General features: G+C 35.1%; 2 protein-coding genes across 5 annotated transcripts in view; one reads left to right on the top strand and one right to left on the bottom strand.

Annotated features, from left to right (window-relative positions):
- Positions 1-13,537, bottom strand: part of LOC120325515 (calcium uptake protein 3, mitochondrial-like) — a 39,308-nt gene extending 25,771 nt beyond the window's left edge. For 3 of the 4 annotated variants that reach the window (XM_039391629.2, XM_039391632.2, XM_039391633.2), the window contains exons 1-2: positions 13,253-13,536; positions 2,121-2,250 (exon numbers count right to left, since the gene is read on the bottom strand). In XM_039391629.2, coding sequence (XP_039247563.2) covers positions 2,121-2,250; positions 13,253-13,534 — 412 coding nt within the window. In that variant the 5' untranslated portion in view covers positions 13,535-13,536. Of the gene's footprint in view, positions 1-2,120; positions 2,251-13,252 lie in introns of all 4 variants that reach the window. The other variant, XM_039391631.2, reaches the window with a different exon arrangement.
- Positions 13,538-18,193: 4,656 nt separating this feature from the next.
- Positions 18,194-21,760, top strand: LOC120348400 (fibroblast growth factor 14-like). Its single transcript, XM_039418510.2, has 3 exons — positions 18,194-20,016; positions 20,566-20,669; positions 20,846-21,760. Exons 1-3 carry the CDS (start codon positions 19,389-19,391, stop codon positions 21,083-21,085), a joined length of 972 nt encoding a protein of 323 aa, XP_039274444.1. The 5' UTR covers positions 18,194-19,388; the 3' UTR covers positions 21,086-21,760.
- Positions 21,761-22,225: the final 465 nt, after the last annotated feature.

The following is a 22,225-nucleotide window of genomic DNA, read 5'->3' as shown; positions in this document are numbered from 1 at the left end:
TTTCATCGCAGGATTGTTGTGAGCCTCGACAACAAGTATCAAGATTTTTGAAATTTTCGAACGAAGTAAATAAAATGGCAACTCGTAGTAATGCACACTATCAACTCCCGAAAACTTCAATACCTTTACCAGTACCATAATATTCTCTTTAAGTTAAGCAACTGTGGAAGTGGTGATAACCCCCGTATAAGCAAAAAGGTTCAGGCCAAGCCGTTGCAAAACATGGATTGTTGCAATAAAATTGACAAATTGAGTCAAAGTAACAATATTCGAGGAATTGCTTTACCCGAAAATGATAATTGTCCTCGAGAATTATCTTTTGGAGAATCAAAAATAAGTAGGTTAAAACACAGATTAACTCAGCGAGACAATGTTTTAAAACAAAGGACCCCTTACTTCATAATAGATGCGTGATTAAAGACTACTTTAAAGTCAAGAATTTTAATCGAACTGCGTAGTAGAAAACTTGTTCAATAGGTGGTAATTATAGTCAGATAATGAGTATTTTAAACCAGCGGTGGAAGGTTTTTCGGTCATTATTTCAACGGATGTGCGAAGGCGGTCACGGGGCCAGGATATTATGCCAAAATGATATAGAATTACACGCCGGTTTATCCAACAAATTGCAAAAAAAATAATTTAATGCTTATTGAATGACAGCGGCATGATGACGCTGCGCCATAACCCGCCCAATAATTTACATGCACGGCGCTTTGAAGTGGCTGGTAAACTTTCGGTATTAATATTTAGGGTTTACTGATGGATGTATGGAAACTTGATTCATGTTTTACAATTGTAAAACTGTAAAACCAAAATGTTTTGTGGTGAATAATTAAACAATTGGAGAGTCAAACATGCAATTCATGTCATCCACCAAAAAATTAACAGCAACAGTTTGTTACAAACAAGTTGCAACAGCGTAAAGAATTAAAACCAATGTTCAAATGTATGGATACGAATGTCACGCATTAATTACTGGTCTGAGTTGTAGCTTATCAATGAGCACTGATTTTCCTGAAAAAATCAGAAGACAAGAGTGACAAAAGTGTTTCCATATTTCATAAGTGTTCCCGTTACTTGAAACAAAACAGAAAATTTTGATAAAATATCAGGTCTCATTGTACTTAGACTTTATAAGATACCAGCCATCTAACGGCTTCTTAGCCACATTTAGGGAATTGAAAATTTGAATCTATTGGTCCGAATTTGCGAAGAAATCAGACAACAAGAACAAGAATGTAGCAAAACGATCCATATGTGCACTTCATGTCCAATAAGTCTGAGTGAAAAATCAGCAAATACGCTATTTCAAATCAAATGCACAAGTCTCCGTCCGTCATCAGGCGATGAAGAACAAAAGAGAAGACGATCACAATAACTTAACACGAAATAACAACCCAATACCTACTGAATAAGACGTTTTCCCTCACAATTTATATCTACATCGAATAATTTAGAGAATGTCGAGTACTTTTCACTTGTGCTAGGTTTACGTGACTGTGACTTGTACTTCGCAATAATAATCTGTAACGTTTCACGAGCACAACACATTTTATCTTTGACAAAATTGACATTCAACCCGTCGCCCTTGAAGATTTTCACGAGTGCTTTCAAGATTTGTGATCAAATGTATTCAGATGGTAATTATGCTACAGTTGAATAAAACCAAACCAAACCAGATGTGGAATTGGTATTTCAACGAGATTGTATCTGAACAATTATGTGGGAATACACAAGCAGGATAAAGCAGTAGCAGTCCCAAATCTAAAGATGCACCCTTTCAAAAGCGAGCTGATGTATTTGAAATCAAATGAAACTCATAATAAATGGCGTACTATTTGCGATACATATGCTACTTCGACGCCCTGCTTCATCGAAGTCTAGTTTAGGATCGCCTAAAATAACGTAACGCTGGAAAATTTACACATTGACCAATAGTGCTTTTCAATAACAATACACGAATTTTAGGTTCGACATTGCTACAACTGTCATTTTATCGAGATAATTAACCAGGCAAGATATTCAAATGTTAAATATATATGTAACACAAGAGGAGTTAGTTGTTATACGAAATATAGACTGATGGCCAACTGATTTTAACGAAATAATCTAATACTTACGCCGCGGTTCTTCTTCAGTTACAGATTCAAGAAAATCTTGCGCAGTCATATATTTCTCACCGTCAACTATCACTGACGCAAATTCATGGAACCGTCTTTCTCTCGCATGTTGGTACACATCCGGCTGCTTCTGAAAGTACATACAAGACAAACATCAATAAAATGGAGGCTATTTCTGCATAAAATGCGGAACTATTTTATACTGCATATTAGTCTATTCCTTTTAGCAAATGTGATATTTTGGCGGTTTTGATATAAACGTTTAGCTGTTTCTAAAAGCAGCTATATTCCAAAATGATCAACGATTGAAAATGGTTACAAATCAAGGTTACCATAATTAAAAGTCCATCAGCTCTACACTATCATATAACGTATCAAGCCTGAAAATAAGTTGTATACAAACTGCATATACGAAAATAGGTAAATAAATAGATCACAAAGAAAATAAACCCGGAGATTCAAACCGCTAATTATAGTAATCTTTAATACTACAAGTAGCGGATTCTTCCAATTCCATTACAATTCACACCTAACCCCAAAAAAGCATAACCGGAGGCGACCACTCCCATTTCTCATTCGGTATTAGGTTGGATTACAGATCTCCTAAAAACTAAACAAACAAATGTGGCAGAGATCTATTATTTTATGCATAACTATACCAAACGTATATATATACAGATTATCTATATAAATATAAAAGTTATTTTTACGGTCGTCGTATTGTAAGTTGATGGGAAATTGTGATGCAATTTGACATTATAAATATATTTTGATATAGTTGTTTCGATTGCTTGATTTGACCCTGATCTCCGAAACACCACCCATTAACTTAAAATTACTGTGGGTTGGTCAAATTGATCATGGGTAATGACGTCATATGAAGAAGATGACTTCTCACGTAAAATGCGTACAATCGGATCTGTTGTTTGTATATATTTTTATAGAAACCAGTCATAGTTGTAACAATTTATCTTCAAATAATGACAATGTATCGATAGTCGTTACGTCTGTCATAGGGTGCACCCGGGTGTAACTTCACAAAAGTATATAAAGAAAAATTCAATATAATGCTCCTATTTTGAAAAGTATTTAGATACACCGATACACTAAAATCGTGGTCTCTTCGCTAAATTCACTTTCTTAGAAAAATTTCGTCATCCACAAGCATGGAAGAATAGTATCTTTCGTAAATAATTTGTCTCAGACATTTTTATCTTTAACACGATGACTCGCTACCGAATGTCAATAAATGATATTCCAATTATATATCAGCATTTTTTATTTTTCGCACTTTTTATCTTTTTGCATTTCAGATATTATATAATATCGAAAGTAAAATACTTTGATTTAATGATTTTTTTTTATATATACAATGATATAATTCCTCTGGTGTATATTTAATTACGTGAGTTACAGGCTCGTCTCCGTAACATTTTTGTTGTCTTATGATTTCCAAGAAAATAATCATTGGCGACTTGCAACTAAAGAAAGTGGGTTAGAGGCCCAAGATAAATGTGAGTGTCAGTCGCCGACGTATAGTTTAAACGTATACTAAAGTAGTATGCAAATAAGGCAAATACAAAATGCCAATTCTCAACGAGAATACTTTGCACATTTGATTGTTTCGTACATTTGAATCAACATTTGCAAATACAAATTAATAATGCTTTCAAATGTTTTGAATATTGCCCAGTCAGTATGCATTATTTAAGTGAAACGAGTTAAAAAACTCCATTAGAATAAGGCACGATAAGAAGTAAGAAGTAACATTTACAAATTATATTTTTACAAAAATAATTCTATTGTCGCGCTATCTAAAAACTATCGCTTGTAGGCATATCCAAACATTTCAACACAGGGTTCATGGTCAACATGAATACTTTGCTTTGCTAAATTCTTTTTTCAACCTATAAGAATTCATCTTATGTTCTTGCTCGGAGTTTGCTTGCCACACCGCCTTAGAGGCTTATCTCACAAAATACGCCACATCCACATATAGAGGTCTTCAACCACTAATCAGCCACATGCAAATTAGTCGTTGTAGATTTGAGATCGGTGAAATGAAAATGAACTAGTAATTTGTCACTAGCACGCACTTTCTAAATTCATAAAATATATGTATTGTAATACTATCTATTTGTTCAAAATATAGCGTGCAAAGGATGGGATTAATTCGAAATAATCAAAAGATATGACCTATACCGATCTTATTAGTACCAGAAGAAAAGGAAATTGCGTGACAGAGTCCAAATCATTTAACGTGGTCTGCATTTTACCCCACCAACAAAATATCATATTTCTGGTAATGCCAGAGGATAACAATACAAAATGAAAATTTAGGGCGTCAAAATTATATCTTATCGCCATCAGTCGGGACACTCTTGGGCGATAAGCGAAGTCGATGTGCTAGTCGTGCAAATGCGCCTGGAATTCATAAGTTTTAAAATAAAGGGTCGTCTCTCTCACGCACCTCACTGTGATTTAGAATTCCGTTTGCCAAAATAACCAAAAAAACTAGCATTGAAAGACCTTTTCATTTTAGATGCATGAAAATCAATAATTTCACGAAAATAACGACATTGAGTATCTGTAAGAACACGTACTACAAATATTAACAGTGATCGCCAATAAAAATCAGAGTGTTCGAGTGGTGATGACTATTTTAAACTAAAACTATTTTTGTGATCTAATTGTTAGGAAGCGTCCAAAAATAGAGCCGGGTCAAGTGTTGTGACACCTCCGCGCTAGACACGTGTCATGAGGCGCCACCATTGTAATAGGTATGCACATCCGTGATTTAACATTAAATTTGTTATCCCAAAATCCGGCCAAAACAAAAGGAGATCCCAGCTTAAAAATGCGCATTGCTATCAGGTTTTTGAAATCGTTCGTCTTTTATCGCTGCAGCTAAAATAGTATACAAATCAAGCGAGTGAAGAATTTGAGTGCAATAAATATGGTTCCGATAAATCTCTGCGCTGTATTCCTTGATATCAGCTTCATGCCATAATATCATATTTTAATGCATGTCTATAAAATCTATATCCCCCGCGTACATTGCGATAGAATCAAAATTAAAATGAGCTCGTATTTCATATTAAATGGAGTGCCCTGAAGAAAAAGGACAATAGACACGCACATGGTACTTTCCATCGTGGATTTAAATTGTCCCACTCGCGAACGTCGAAGGTTGTGCAAATGCAATCTTACACATATGGACTGGAAAGGCACTAATAAATTCAAATCGCCCAGGGAATTTTATTTCCATTGTAAATCGAAATGATTGATAAAAGTTTGATTGAACAATAATAACGACACTATTATTTACACATTTCTTTTAATTCTTATCAAGGCACAAACATCGCAAAATTTTAAGGGCATATCAGGTCAGTGATTCTATTGCTACTATACAAATAATGCTATGTTCTGTGTATTTGCGCCGTTCGTGTTGCGTGAATGGTGGAAACAAATCGATACTTGAGAATTTTAATCCGGCTATTAACCCAATTGATTTATATAATTTCGAAGAATGAATGGAAGCTCGCGTGTGTTTATTTAACACTCAAAAGGTGGTTGCGTCAGATCTCCTTATGGTAATTGCTAATGTAATGGAAGTGAAATGGAATTAGAAACAGTAATATTACAATAAATAATTACTATTTGTTTTGCAAATTGCATTGTGATTTTAGAACTGAACGTTTTTCAATCAGTTGATAGTTGATACTAGAGTTGTTTGTTTATAAGTTGCGAAAAAGGCGACTTCCTAATGATGGGGGACATGAATTTGAATCATACAGATAAAGACGTTTCATATGTCCCCGTATTTATTATATATCATGGTAAAGTATATTTTGAAATTCAAAGTATCACTGCGCCCAGTAAGAAGCAAATATAAATTTATTGCCAGAAAGCTATTTCTCATCTAGCATTCTAATAAACTGTTTTCACATAGGCAATGTTCACTTTTTGAGAAGACAGGATGGACAAAAACTTGCCATTTTTCTCACCAGAACACCACACAAAAATAACTAAAAACGATTCATCAAATACATCTGTTCCAACAGCGTCGGCGAGACCATTTGAAACATCAAAAACGCAAATTGTCAATTAGGGTAAGCGAATTGGAAAAGGAGAATGGAAGTTGTGACATTTCATCAAAATCCCCACAAAAATGTAAATGTAACAAAGTAAAAACTACCCCAACCTTATGACCCAACAATTTAAACATGTTTTCCAGCGTTGCATCTATAGCATCAATGACTAACAATAATAATAACAGATCGATGAGACCATTAGCGCTTTTCTACCATCGCAATCACGTCGATCGACACTTTAGAAAAGACAACAGATAAACCTTAATATATCAATCATTCGTGGTAATTGGTTACCAAAAACAGTATTTAGGGTTACTAATTACACACTCTATTTGGCTTTTACGGTATTCGCTTCATGGTATTCGACCTATCGCACGAGACAGAATCTTTCATAGACAGACATAAGTTATTGTTTTGGTGTAATCCAGTTGATACGCATCAAAGCTGTCCAACCAGCAAAGGAGCAATTTTGGATTCACTTGGATTAAGGTTAGACAAGGGTGACAGAGAGGGCAATCCGCTTAACTTGTTACACCAAATCTGAATATATAGCATACATAGGGCTACTCGATTTTTAACGGACACGGACATCTAACATATTTCATATTTCACCATCACTTAGTTGGTATACCGAATAATTAACATTTTAAACGTGATCTGACACCGAAGTTAATTTAATTTGTAAAATACTCCGTGACAAGTTCAACTGGCAAATTTCAGTTCATATTGAAACAAAGATCAATTTTAATTACCGGTATGCTGTATGATAACTTGGCAATTAAATTAAATTCTGAATTGCAAACTAATCAAAAATATATATCATTGTGTACCACAAAACAATTCAACTCGAATGCCCACGAATTCGATGAAGTTGACAAGCCGAGGCCAATTTGGAAGCCTTGGGAGCTCATTATGTGTTTGAAGTCAATTCTTTTGATGAAGGATGTTTACGCCAAGAACGGGTGTGAGCAAAACATTCCCAGATCCTCTAACTAAAATAGCAACTTTGTAAAATGTGGAAGAAAATCCAAATCCCATTACAATTTCAGACGGCATTAAAAAGCCATCCATCACATGCAATATAGCAAGAGGCCGTAACCGATGATTGTTTTAACGCTGCTTGGCATTCTTCGGCCTATACGCCCCGCCACAAAACCACAACAAGACAATAACTGTCTTAAATAGTACTTTCGGTTCGTTTCATGCTACGCCAACAATATTAGAGAGCAGGAAAGCGGACTAAAGGCTGTCTTCTCCGAAGATATATTTGTCGAATCAATCAAAATGGCCGAGTGTGAAAATCAACGAGTCACCACTATTCAGCGTTTTCTTGAAGTTAAAAGTTATAGATTGACAATATTATCATTTAGAAATCATCAGAACTAAATGGTATGGCGTGACTCAGTACATGACAAAATTACTATGAATACACGATTAGTGAAAATATTCATCGTAACACATTTAATTATTGCAAACGAATACCTTTCATCTAAATATTTTGTCTGACCGTTACAATTTACAGCTGAAGAAAGATGAAACACAATGCAATTTGTGTCCAGTTCGACTTAATCTCCGACAAAATTTACTGAATACGAAATTATCTGAAACAAAGCATCAGCCAGTGTCAGCGCTTCAACACTTTTAATTTCCTGTCGAGGCTAATACATTATGGTCACCCAATGTAGTTGCAAAATAATCTTGCTATCATGAATACGTAATTTGGGGAAGCAATTTTCAATAACTTGATTTCACCAGTATATCGTGTCCTATCTACATGCCATAATATCCTACGATAAATCGACAAAAACCTACGAATGTCGCGTGACATTTTGTGACTTCTCTAACAAATACATGGTTAATTTCAGCATAAATAAACTAAAAATATTCATGAACGATGGGGCTTCACTGGAATACTATAGTTCTCCAATCACTTTTTGGAGCAAAATTCTGAAGATCAAAACACATCATGTTGGAAAATCTTACTTACCAAACAATATACTGTGTCGATAATGGTATACCTGTGAAATTACCTACAAACAACGCCAACTTTGGCGGTACATTGGCAGGCGGCTCGGGTTACAAATTAACATTTCTGGGTGATCTGAAGGAGCTCATCAGAAATACATTCCAAGCCTTGAAAACCACATGTCGACAGAATGTAATTCAGAAAAACCTGTGGTTGTTTCTACCAACTCAGTCAGTGGTAATGAGGCAAAATAACTCAATAATGAAATAACAAGGGTCTGCTATATAGCTTGGTTATTTTTAAATCCGCTAATTGACGTTCAAATATTTTTACAACCAATGCCAAGTGCATTAAAACACACTGACCGTATTTTTCTATTTTTTCAGAAAATATTTTGGAAGGCTTCCTCATTTTATGTTTTTTTACAGAAAGTCTACGGTAATAATGCATGTCATCGTCCATATATATAAACATTTTTTCAAATCCTACGACAACCAATCAGTCGTATCATTATTATCTTTTATGTTTATACACTTTTTAGATTAAACAAGGCTCCTAACAGGCACCTAATGCTAGATGCTTTCGCCTCTCTGCTGAAGACATGTCCAAGTTCTTGGATCAAGAAATATATTACCGGTAGTTATGTGCCACGTATGACATATTAACAATGATGATATATCTGAAATATATAATGCTCAAAAAACAACAATGGATTATCAGATCGATGTTGACATCACCGGGTTTTGAGGCTGCCAACAGAATTTCACATAACCAATAGTTTTATTCTTCTTATTATCTTTGCCTTACTTGTATATGGTTTCGTCAATCAACGCGGCATTCATTCCAAAGTAAATATAAATTTTGTGATACTTTTTTTGGTGAAGTGGGTACTTCTATTTTTGAAATATTCGTCAGAATAATTATAACTGAAGATTCTTAATAATACTACAAAGCGAATGAAAAAATAATATAGGGAGATCATTTATTTCCAATTTCATATACATCTATTTCACATCTGATGTTGCAAAGAACAGTACCTATAAATTCGAGGATAAGTCTATCGGAAAGCGGTTACGACGGCGGCATTCAAGTGTTTCAAAATCCAAGAACATCATAATCTAATGAATTGGCTCAATTAAACTACATATATGTAAAGTAACCAAAAGTGTAATTGTGCATAATTCATACTGATAAACCATTACACCACTTGTCCACTTATGAGTGTCTTCACATTTCAAGCCTTAAAACGCGACTCGTGACGAAGGGATTATTACAAAACGGAAGATTTCCAACGAACTCCTGGAATTCGGAATTTTCAAGATAGCAAAAAAAAGCTTGAAAGTTATACGTCGCTGTTTGTTGAAATCCAGCATATTGTGTATAAACCATTACGTACTTAAGTTTGGTTTTTGGGACAATATAAGACCTAAAACGTACCGACTATTTATCACTTGATATTACATGTACCCCGAGTGTATGTACCGGTATGTATATATATTTTTTTACAATGCTACAAGTCCAAAATCATTCAATCCTGATTCGAGATTATCTCATAGTGTTTTTTCACTTGTTGTATCAATGTATCTTCACAATGCACAAGATCGTAGCCCGATTGGTCTTGTCTGCTGGCACTTTGGACAAACTATCTTTGGAGTGTAAATGTAATTTGACCATAGAAAATTCTATTCACACATTCTACTAAACACTTTTTATACTACTCCAAGATTTTACAGTTGAGATGGAACTATCTAACTCTTATTATTTGTCATCCTTATTCTCTGTATAATTTTGATGATCAGTTTTAATGAGTAAGAAATTGGCCACAAAATTCAGAATGTTCAATCAAATGGACTTGACTGTGTCTTTTAAACAAATCTCTTAAATATTATTTTGTATATGGAGTAGCCATTACATTCTAAATTGGGCCATATTAAACAAAGATAGCATCAAAGTCAAGAGCGTAGCCAGCCCAAAATTTTTGGGGAAAAGGCAAATTTTTTTTTTGTATAATGACGTAATACCTGATCACTGGTGCCTTTTGCTGCGAACAAAGCCAGATAAAAGTACGGTAGTCAAAGACATCTAACAAAATTTTCAATCCAGGAAAGGTCTGGTTCACAGTAAATCGTTCAAGAATAGAGCAAAATGGTGTAGGAAAACGCCTATGAATTTATGTCTTACGTAACAACAAAATTGCATTTAAAAAAAATGTTTAAAATGTTGAGGGGGATGGCCCCTTAACCCTTCCTGGCTACTACTATGGTCGAGGTCCATGTATATTTGATCGTTTCAAATTTGGAAATGAAGGAACGTTGATGGTGGTTTCTAGAAATTAAATCAACACCCCCTAGCAATATACAGAAACAGGGTATTTGCTAAAAAATAAGCTCACAATGTGATTTTCTAGCATAGCAAAAGTTTTTTATTTTCAATGATCCTGAAACATGTTAAATTAGACCAGTTACCAAAATATATGTCACATAATTATAAGAATTATATCGAACGTGAATGGATTGTGATACATACAGTTAGTTATTCAGTAAACAAATTAAAATAACTGTTTTTTTTCTGAAAAATTCAGAATATTACTGGTTTAACTCTTGGGAAACTATCACTGGTCAATATGCTAAAACATCAGCACCATGTTAAGTCACACTCACAGGAAGAGTGGAATTGTGATAAATACCTACACATAGCATAGTGACATTCTATGTCTTAATTATGCCCATACAAATACAAATACTTTGCTAGAATTCTGGAATTCTGGTGTGCAATTAATTTCAATGTTGAGATAAATGAAAGGGCATTTTGTGCAGTAAAATCAAAGTACCTCCTGAAATTCATTTTTTAAAATTGGACATAAATCATGACTTCGCAATAGTAAATACAATGTAGAAAAAACAATAGGCTATAACGCCGGATGAGAACAGAAGGGGCCTAAGTCACATTTTTGCGAAATTCACTTTTTTCAATATTTTGGGGTTTTGAGCCATGCTCTACAAGGTGGTGGTCTTGAAATCCTGAATTTCTCAATAATAAAAATTTTAGCTGAACTTAGGACTGTAGAAGTTAAGAACAGAATGGGCCTAAGTCCAGCTAAAATTTTTAATATTATGAAATTCAGAATTTCAAGACCACCACCTTGTAGAGCATGGCTCAAAACCCCAAAATACTGAAAAAAGATAGTCCCAAGTTCCAATATGATGGGCATGAACACCAGAAATGAAATGTCCGAAAGTTACATCCCTAAAAATTTCTTCAGCGCAACTTAGGCCTAAGTCACCTTGTTTTACCTTGCATCCCATACAAAAAAATTCAGTTGTTGAGAACAGAATGGGCCAAAGTCCATTATATGGTTAAAAAAGCAGGAAAGAATTGAAGCTGAAGTGCCAAAAAATATTGATTACAAAGATATTCACATCCACATTAAAATAACCAGAGCTCAGGTCTTTACTAAGTGTGAATATCTAGAAATTCAAAAATAAAAAAATTCCAAATTGTTTTTTGCGTTTTTCTTAAAACTCAAAATTGTGACTTAGGCCTGTTCTGTTCTCATCCGGTATATTATACCAAGATTTTACGTCATAATCAAATCATATCTTTCTAATTTCATTATGATAAATTTTTGAACATATTTGACATTGGAATAGATATTCATTTCAACTGAATTTTGCTTCATTGAAAACTGCCTCGGTGACATCACAATAGAACCTTAGTGAATGTGCATCTATCAAACAAGTCACAAGATGGCTAATGTCACAAACAAATATGACATAACTTATGGTCACTGACACTAAAATAAATTGGTTCATGTCAATATTCAGGATTCAAATCAATAATTTTTAATTATTCAAATCTGCAAGAAGGTCAGTATTGATTATCCTATTATTAAAGAATACTTTGGAATAATGCATGTGGCGCTGTGAGCCTGTGACATTGATTTTTTTATTATTCTCCTCAATTGGGTTACAGGCATAGGTATTTTTCACCATAGTGAAACGCCAAACAGCAAACAATGCACTCCGATTAAAAACATAACAAAGTTAAGTGAAAATACTACAATTGTCAAAAAATTATCATTTATCTCACAAGAAAATTATATTATACAAAAGTAAACAATGAGAAAATAACCCATGAGAAGTTCTAAAACCCGTATATAAACCATTTTAAAATGTGGATAAAAATATAAAAAATATAAAAGAGACAAGTTCGACATTTTTGAAACATAATATACTTCGCCCTGATAATTCTCAATATTACAATGCATGTATGGCTGTATATCTATATATATATATACACTAGGGCTGGGAATTTCAGGGGGGAACTTTAAACGTTAACCGAGTAAAATTAACCGGTTAACCGCAGCGTGACGTTTGACGTAATAGGTTACAATTTTAGATTGTTACGCCACGATGGTTACAAACCAATCTCGAGTTATATTATTCCAGTATCGCTCAAAATCATTCAAGAATGGGGATAGTATCATGATTGCTCTGCTGCAAGAGATATGCAGCGTGCTTCGGACATAGGGAAGTATTTTGGTGAAACCCTATTCCGTTATTAAATGTCATTTATGTGACAAATTTTAAGTGTTCGATTTGCAAATTCTACTTTGAGATATCACAAGGAAGAACAGCATCAACTGCGCACTTGTTGGATGACATTGAATAGACGCTTTTGCAATAAAATCGTGAACAATATATTCTGACCGAAATCGGATTCTGAATTTATCCTTGTGAAATTTTCATAGTCAGTGATATTGGTACTTCAATAATTTTCTACATTTTTTGGTGCTCACCAATACAATCAGTGATATTCTCATGAATTAAACGCCACAGGAGATAAATTTGGGATAAATTGATCATTTTTGAAGAAATTGTACATTATAAAGATGATTTGTACTTGAGATGTCAGTTAACGGTTAAAATAAATCGTAACCGTTAACCATCTGAAATCGGTTAACCGGTTAACCATTCCCAGCCCTAATATACACACAAATGAATTTTCAGTAACTGCTAATAACCATTGTCCGAAAATTCTAGATACATATCAACTATGGGGTAAATACTTACATCATTTTCCTCAGAGGTCACAGTATTAACAGATGTAGCCGCATGCAGTCCATTGGATACATAGAGCTTCGGCATGCTCCTCTTCACGCCTGTGTAATGATCATACAGCATTTTACCACTGATGGCAACTCCACACATTGTGCAAACTCCAGCAGATATCAAAAGTTTTCTCTGATGTTCTGTCTTGACCCTCGACATGTGAAGGCTACGTATATTGGTACACAGCCGAGGGCATATTCTAGCAAACGGCATAATGAATGTGAAACTAAAAAAATGTGACATGATTAACAAATTTGAATAACTAAATAAATAAAAGACATTGGACATGGAGCAGAGACATTGGGGTTGGTAGCACTAAATACTGAAGTATGATTTCACATTACTGCATTACCACCAAGAAGTATGCAGTATACATTCAAAAATACTATTCTGTGTGGCAGGAAACAAGATAATAATCAGGATGATAATACTGTAATAAGGATAGGATTTACATATTTATCCCAAGGGAGAGGAAAGGCGATAAGTTGCTTGATCATATGGCAAACCTCGGCCCCTTGTCCAGTTACCAGTCTATGTAAGGTATGGGACTTGATAGTGGAGGAATCCGCAACCGACTAGCAGTTACTTGAACCACCCTACAGTGGTGAGAGGTCCAGCAGTCCTCTTGCACATAACTATCCACGCATGGGATTCAAATCTGCGAATCCACGCAAGGTAATCACAGGTGCGGTGGCGAGTGTATTCCTAACGCTTAGCACGATGCAATAAAACAGTGATTAATAAAATTTTAACTGTGAGTCAAATAACAAAATCAATTCACAATCGAAACTTCATAGATTACGAGTTGGTAACACAAATACCCCTGCATTTCATCACAAATTACATATACCGGTAGTAAAGCACTGCCCACAGGTGGATATAGGCCTATCCAGAAATCAAATTAACTGTAGACTACAAGATATCTTAAATTCTTGATTTTATCAATAATTTTGAATAGTTTCGGTTGAAAAATTATTAATGTGGGCAATTGATTGTATCAAAGGATTTCCAAAAAGGCCTTTATTTAATTTCTGAAAACTGTAAGAATAGAAATTAAAAATACAGAAAAAGGGGACCAATCAAATCCATGTTTATCGTAAGGTTTACGCATGTCTGCATGTACAAAGGCAACTTGAGTAGGCCTACCTGTTCTTTGCTGAACATTGAACATGGCAATTCTGAATATATTGGATATTCTAATTTCAAACATATTATCGATATACAGATATAGCAGTAACTAAATAGGCCTACTCGGCTGAAGCAATTCCAATCTTTGAATCTAGATGCATTTTCTGATTTTAGAAATAACCAATTCTAGCATTCCTAATCACAAGAAGAGACAGATGGTGTTTGTACTCTAAACCATACCCGTTTTGCTTTTTGTTTAAAATATTTATTCTTGCCTGGGCTTGGTCACTTACTAATCTGAACCTGCTGCCCTTAAAAACTTCAGAACTTTGAAACCAGAAACTTTGGTCACCCTCAAATACTGAAATATGAATCCCAGGACACATTCTGACATTAGGCTCGACTATGTGATTTGTACCATACTCTGTGCAATAATAAATGCAGACCTTGGCCAGAAAAACACATCAAAAAGACGTGAATCTATAAACTGATAAAACAAAAACACAACAGACCGGCAAACGCCAGCAAGTGTATCTGGAGTTTATTCATTTTAATCCTCACCGCTCAACCGTAACGTAGCTATGTCTGGCTGGTTTTCTACGTCATCCCAGTCGTGAGACATTTTTTTAATTTTCGAGTATGTCTGATCACAGGTGGTGAAAATCTTCGCGTCGTTCGCCACTTCATACACACATATTGTTGTTGTGGATCACTGTGCCAATCGATTTCTCTGTTATAATAAGCAACATGAAAAGGCATATATATTATAGAATTTTTTTTTTATACAACAGTATGTCAAAACATTTAAAAATTCCTCTCTACTTTCCTGTTTTCTAGTTTTAAAGTGGCGATAAAACGAGTACAACAGAAAACTTTGTTTGAGTTTAGTCTTTGGTGTATCATGAAATACTAAAAATAACTAATTTTCGAGTTTGGGTCGAAAGTTGTGGAAGACATCATTAAGTATAAAATAACTGTTTTTGAAATGTTGCGCCTCTGACACATATTGATACAGAAGCGTTGGATTTGGAAGCGGTTATTGGAATGCATCGCTTATCTGTGAACATGGTGTTGAGCACTACGAAGTAGTATTATCGTATTCTCTTCATGAACAATTTAGCGGCTACTAACTCACACGACACATTCCAATTTGGTTCCAATATTTTTTTTATCTAAATCGATCCGTTATGAATTATAAATAAAAAGTCGAAACATGTCAATTTGTAAGGTTACTTGTGATACTTGAATGATAGAAAAGTACGGTTTTCACTAGGGTGAGGTTTCAACCGACTTAAGTATTTTAATACAGTTGACAAAACAAGGAAACTTGAACTATTCATTCCATGCTTCAACTTTGTTTAAAAGCTCTCAACAACTTATTATTTTGTTGGGCACACGTCCTCCTTTTGTGTCTTGAGATACCATTATCATTACTTATAATATTCTTATCTTGACGCATTGTCTGAATAAATGGTTCACGCCTCTCCGTAGGGGTATCAGATAAGGATGCAATTGAAGAGCATCAAAATGAATTATATGCTTGATGCGTGCCATCAGTCTCTATGTCAACGTTTACCGGGGTTTTCAATATTGTCCTTCATTTCAGGTAACAAGATAGCCGGAAGATAGTAATTCAAACGCCACTCGAGCGAAGTGCACCCGGGATGTACAATCAATTCCTTGAGGTCAATGTCTTAACAAAATGATTATTAAGCCAAAATTGAGTTACAAACAATCAATTCTTGTCGTCTCGGCGTAACGTTATGATCGAAATAGAACAAGAGCAAACCGTAACCTTTTCCATCCCTTATTATATGCGAATTGAAGGTTACTTTCCTACAATTCGAATTTTTCGGAAATTCTGATTTATAGCAAATTTATGAAAATAAAATGAGAATACAAAACAACGTAGATAACTGTCTGCAAATATATGTGGATATTTGAATCGCAGCAAAATGAAGCAATATAATATATTAAATATCAAAAAGACATATTATATATATATATATATATTAGAACGAAAGATGAAAATGAAATTCCGGGACGAAACTCAAACACTCCCCATTTATCACTAATATTATTACCATACAAAACGCAGCATTGCGAATGGAAAATCATTTATAGGCTTAACGTCACAATCGGCACATCAAGTGGGTCCAAGTACGTAATGATTAGTTTGATAATTTAAAGGTATTGAAGGCTTGACATGTGATAATGCCAGCTTCTGACGCAGTGAGAGCGCATAGAATGAAATTTACGTCATTGTGAGAATTAACCATTGGTGATATTTTGCACACAAAGTATGTATAACAATAGGTAGGATATTATGATTTTTGGAAAATGCTACTAAATAACTACTTTTGAGTCTCTCGTCTCCAATGAGCAGTGCATAATCGTAGATTCTGACTGTTCCTCTCGACGATTCCTATAAAATCACTTGTTGGATAAAACCAAAGATTCGGGCAAAAAAAGTAAATACGCACCACCAAGGCAGGTAATACATCCATATATCTTTGATACACAGGTGCTATCGTTTCGAATACCGAACTTTGTCAAAGGGATAATGTGTTACGCCGTACGAGTTGAAAGGACAGTGCGTTATCAGTAATAAAGAGTGAAGTGTGCTTTCGTGTGCTTACTGCCACGGGCGTATTATGCTTCGTGTGCCCCATGTGGACATTAAACGTGAATCGCTTTATAATGAAATTGAATTTTCAAAGTATTCTATTCTAAAAACAAGTTTTAGACATAGAAGCGCGAATCTCTCATAATTACAGCTATATCCTCAAACTATAGTCTAGTCTAGTTAAAAATAGGTCGGATGTGAATATAATGAAAAATTCTTTCAAAGGCTTGGAATTTGGCAGACTTCATGCAGCCAGTAGTGAAGACATAACTGGGTTTAATCATTTTAATGTCGTTTGTTTTTGACTTCCTAATGTATTACTATGTATTATCTATATCACTTCATATTGAACTCTTCTGGACATAAATGCTATCTATCGACGCGCGGCAGCGAATTGAAACTCAGAGAGTTTAAGAATTTTTATCAGCGTTTAATTACAGCAGGGGTCGAGGCACGCTTTTTTTAAAAGAATTGATTCCGCGTGCTTGCGATAAAGATAGAGATAACAACGGCCGACTTTGTTGGTTCATGGAGCGTCGGCCATGGGCAGAGTAAACATATCCGATCACAAGTATTGTTTCTGGCTTTAAAACACAAACATATTATATTTGTCAAGTCTTACGGTATAGATTCCTGCATACGATAACACCGAAACTACATAATTCTGTTAGAAACTAAATAAAGAAGGTCGTGATTTTTTTTAGCTATATATGACCTAATCAAGAGATTACCCTTCATTCTTAAGAGACAAAACAGACGTTTTTTAAAAAATGATTTCAATCGGCTTTTCCACGTGAACAACTTTTGAGATATTGATCACAGTTCGATTTAAAATTAATTATAATCCGGAGATTAGTTTCAATTAATTTCGAATCAGTGGTTTGGGACTTATAGTAGGTGAGATGCAAGAATAGCTCGCGCGTCACTGCGGTGGTTGCATAATTTTAGAGAGGGTGTGAAAGGAACATTAAAATCCAGCAAGGCCAAAATCGGCTCTCCCGTCGCGTTGTTTGTTCGTCTATGCATAATCCCCGATCAGCAATTTCGCCCCTAGCGCAATAATTTTCGCGCTTCATACGAAGGACAATTTTTACACACTTTACTAGAGTGACATCAATGGGAAAGGTTCATTATTCGAAAAGTCTAAGTCCAGTAACCAACTCCTGATTTTTAGGTTTCCATTGATTTGTCATCGAGCTCATTGTGCGGTAATATTTGAATTCAGGGATAGTTTGCTACGTAACGTAACTAAATAGAAACGACGTAGTGGCTAATTCAAAGGTGCTTCAAGACGTAAACACGATCGAAGTCATGTGCAGCCGAGAGTAACATCTGGTAATATTTGTCATCATGATAGCGGAATGATATTCTGTAGATTGCCAGATGTAGTTCAGTAAAAGTTTCATTATTAGTCACCAACACCGTCCAGGATGTATTTGAGCTGCTCTAAATGAGTCCGTAAATGTCGATTTCAGGAAGGCCCCGTTAGTCATACGTGCAGTCAGGTGTAACTACGCGTAGGTTTAAAAGCGGACGCGTTCAAGAAATTGGCGAGCACTATCCATCAGATCCATTCAAGCCGCGTCAGTTATAAGCGCGGATCATTGCCGCGAACTATTGGTCGCTGCATCAAGATAAGTCGAACCTCCTGTGGACTTGAGCAGAAGTGCGCGTGCCAAAGTTGTAGTTGGTTCAAATCTGGTAAAGTTGTAATTGGTCTTTCAGCTTAATGCGTATAAATCCTCGGGATAATTAGAGCAGTTAATAAGCCTTCTGTCATAAGAATAAACGAGTTATTAAGAGAAAAACGTTCCAATAGGATTACCAAATTGATCGTTTAAAATGGAGTCTTCCATACCTAGCAATTAGAGCACTTTCGCAATTAGTCGACCAAGAACTTTCTTTTGGGCCGTTAAAAGTATGTACTATCGCTCGCTTGGTTGTACTTCTTTTGAAGATGAGGTTGACTATTGATGTATCGCTTATCTGGTCATTCAAGAATATATGAGACAGAGATTTTAGATACAGATTAAACATTAATTTCAAATAAAAGTAACATATAAAGTAGTGTGTCGATTTAGCTTTAGATATGGCGGATAGACTGAATGATAAAACCTATAAAAAACTATAGAGTGTGTGTATCTTTTTTGTTATCAAAAATTGATAACGTTTGATAGTGACGCCTATGATGTACTTTAAGTTCTGATAAGAATTGTTATTTATCTTTTTAGCGTCGTAAGCTATATAATATTCAAGTGTTATTGAATACCTGTTCATTCTGTACGCACAACCACCAAGACGACTATTGTATGCTGGAAATATAACGATTATAATTTTTATAAAATGACAAACTTGCATTCTACTGCAGTTGTGACGGACCTTGCAGGAACTTCAAACACTGGCGCATTATCTTCACTTTTAGTTGCAGCTATATTGCGAGCAAAACGGTTCGCGCTGCCGAGTGAGAGTCCGCGGGACAAAACAGGTTTTTTGTTCGGAGAAGGTATGCGGGCACCGGCGTCCCAAGTGAGTAAACTAGCGACACCCACGAGGAAAACAAGAATGTCCAGAAGATTGAAAAAGTCTACAGGAATTATAGTGGAAAAGTTCGATGCCGAAGACGACACTGTACCCCAGGGGATTACAAAAGAATCTATCCCAATTGTTCATGATCGGTTACCAGATCCGAAAATGTGGGAAAAACTACAACTAGGACACGAAATCGATATTGAGGAAATAATCGATATTTCAACAAATCCTAACCAGAAGAAAGTGGACGATCCTGACTTAGTAACTACAGAAAAAGACGTACTTCAACATCAAGCTGTGCATAATTTATCAAAAAGAAACATTTCAGCTAATTTGGAAGGAATTACTAGACGGAGACAGTTATATTGCCGTAATGGATATCACTTGGAAATTTTACCCCACGGCCAAGTTACGGGAACAAGAAGGGATCATAGTAGATACGGTAAGTGCCATATTGTTTTATACATGCGATTTTTATTTCGCTATGCGGTGGATTTTCACATATATTGTAACACCTCTTTATCTCACTCAAAGATTGAGCAATTTAACCGTCGAAGTCATGCCTATTTTCATATGATTGATACCCGAAGGAAGCCACAAACATAATAGAACGAAAAATTGAATGTGAAACATCACGACTTTGTGATTGTTATCATAGCGCAGTACCGGACTTAATGTCATTATTTGTGATTTATAGTTGAGCCCCATAGCTATTTTAGGACAATGCTGCCATATGAGTTGAGATACGACAAAGATATTCCACACGCGAACCTGCAAGCTTCGGTCAAATTAAGTGTAACTGGATCCCGCCTATAGACTGGCTATGCACGGGATGCGTGATATGATTTCTCCCAATATGATGGTCCAATGGCCGAAGACACTTTCTCACATAAATAACACATTCAATATGTGTTTACTTCAATAAAGAAACTATCTGATATCTATTTGATGAAAATTTGAATTTGTTTTATAATGTAATCTATTTTTACAGGAATCCTTGAATTTGTGTCAATCCATGCCGGAATCGTTACCATAAGGGGCGTAGAAACTGGTCTTTATCTTGCTATGGATAACAGAGGAAAATTATATGGATCGGTAAGTCAAATTATCATACTTTATAATTACTACTATGGAATAACTAACTACATGAATATATATATACATATTTTCAATTATATGTCAATATTTGTAGAGTGGAAATATCTAATTCCCGTAGTAAAACATTCGACATTTGCACATTTTCTTATATATGTTTGCTTTCGTTTTCACAGGAAAATCTTGATCAAAACTGCTTCTTCAGAGAGCAATTTGAAGAAAACAAGTACAACACATATTCCTCGCTTCGACACCGACACCATTCGAAGACGAGAGCGTGCTTCGTTGCCATCACCCAACAAGGAAGAGCACGACAAGGATGTCGATCAAAAAGATCCCAAAAGTTTACACACTTCCTCCCAAGACTTGTAGACCCCAGAAAAGTACCATGGCATTACGAGGGTGAAATCTATTAAGCACCATCAACTTTTCCACCGTATGCAACCATGACTTCAATGGGGTTTTATCCATCTACTGCCTCTGATGATTCAAAACATATATTTAAAAATTTAAAAGTTTTAATTATATGAGAAAATGCCTATTTCTTCACATTTGCGATCTTAGCAGTTCACCGCACAAATATAGTTGCTATGAAATGATGCTGGCATCGATTAATCGACAGCTTATTAATCTAAACGACGAGGAGCAACTTATGCACGTATTTATTTTTATTTCTCAATTTTAAAAATAGAAATTCCAAAATGTCGCACGATTTGACGAAAGAAAGAATAAGTAGTATTACTTCAACAGTTATTTTATTGCACCACGCACCTAACTAACAGTTTATCCTCTGTTACTTTACATTTCATAATTATTTTATCCGCTTGCCATTCGACGACTTTTTCCAAGTGAAAGGACGCCCTATTATTTATGCCGAGTGCAAAAACTGATGTTTTTCTTTAATTAATAAATATATTTTATCGTTATTAACGTTATTTTATAAATACCTATTTATAATGTCATTTTTTGCGCATCTTTGTGCTGCTTTTATTGTCTCGTTATGTTGGTTACTGACTTATCAGTGTCTTTTAATATTTTATTCAATTTTTTACGTGTTTGCAATACAGATCACTTGAACAATCATAACACGAGCTTCTGTCTGTTCATTTTGCGTGGTGTTACTGCTCTGCAATTCTTGAGCAAGCGAGTGTAGATTTCTTTTAAAATTTATATCAAAGTCTTACACTCATGTCTGAGTAAAGGTCGATGCTACACGAGACCAAAAATGAATCCGGAAACACATAGATAAACATTGCAACAGAATTCTGTTAGTATAGGTTCGCAGAGAATAGTTATCCACCCAAACTGCGGTCGCAGGCCCAGTGCTCTATATCTAAGTTAAAGCATATTAATGTGTCAAATATACACCAAAGTACGTCGCTTTATCTTCATCATGTCTCGCGATATGATCGCTAATTTCCATTAAATGCACGTATTGGGGGATCAAATTTGATCACGAATTTCGTATACATTACTGCGTATAATTTATATGGTATTCAAAACGAAAAATAAAACACGCAAACGAGAAAAATATGGGAACTGCTTCCGGGACGTTA

The sequence above is a fragment of the Styela clava genome, chromosome 1 (assembly GCF_964204865.1).
Source record: "Styela clava chromosome 1, kaStyClav1.hap1.2, whole genome shotgun sequence".
Taxonomy (NCBI): Eukaryota; Metazoa; Chordata; class Ascidiacea; order Stolidobranchia; family Styelidae; genus Styela; species Styela clava.
The sequence above is the reverse complement of the archived record's forward strand: the minus strand, read 5'-3'. Positions and strand labels throughout refer to the sequence as shown.

What these genes read in the sequence shown, in the direction of transcription:
- LOC120348400 (XM_039418510.2), top strand. Translation starts at nt 19,389, where the DNA reads ATGACAAACTTGCATTCTACTGCAGTTGTGACGGACCTTGCAGGAACT. An exon ending in AAGGGATCATAGTAGATACG is followed by an intron (nt 20,017 to 20,565) that starts GTAAGTGCCATA and finishes CTATTTTTACAG; the next exon opens with GAATCCTTGAATTTGTGTCA. An exon ending in GAGGAAAATTATATGGATCG is followed by an intron (nt 20,670 to 20,845) that starts GTAAGTCAAATT and finishes TCGTTTTCACAG; the next exon opens with GAAAATCTTGATCAAAACTG.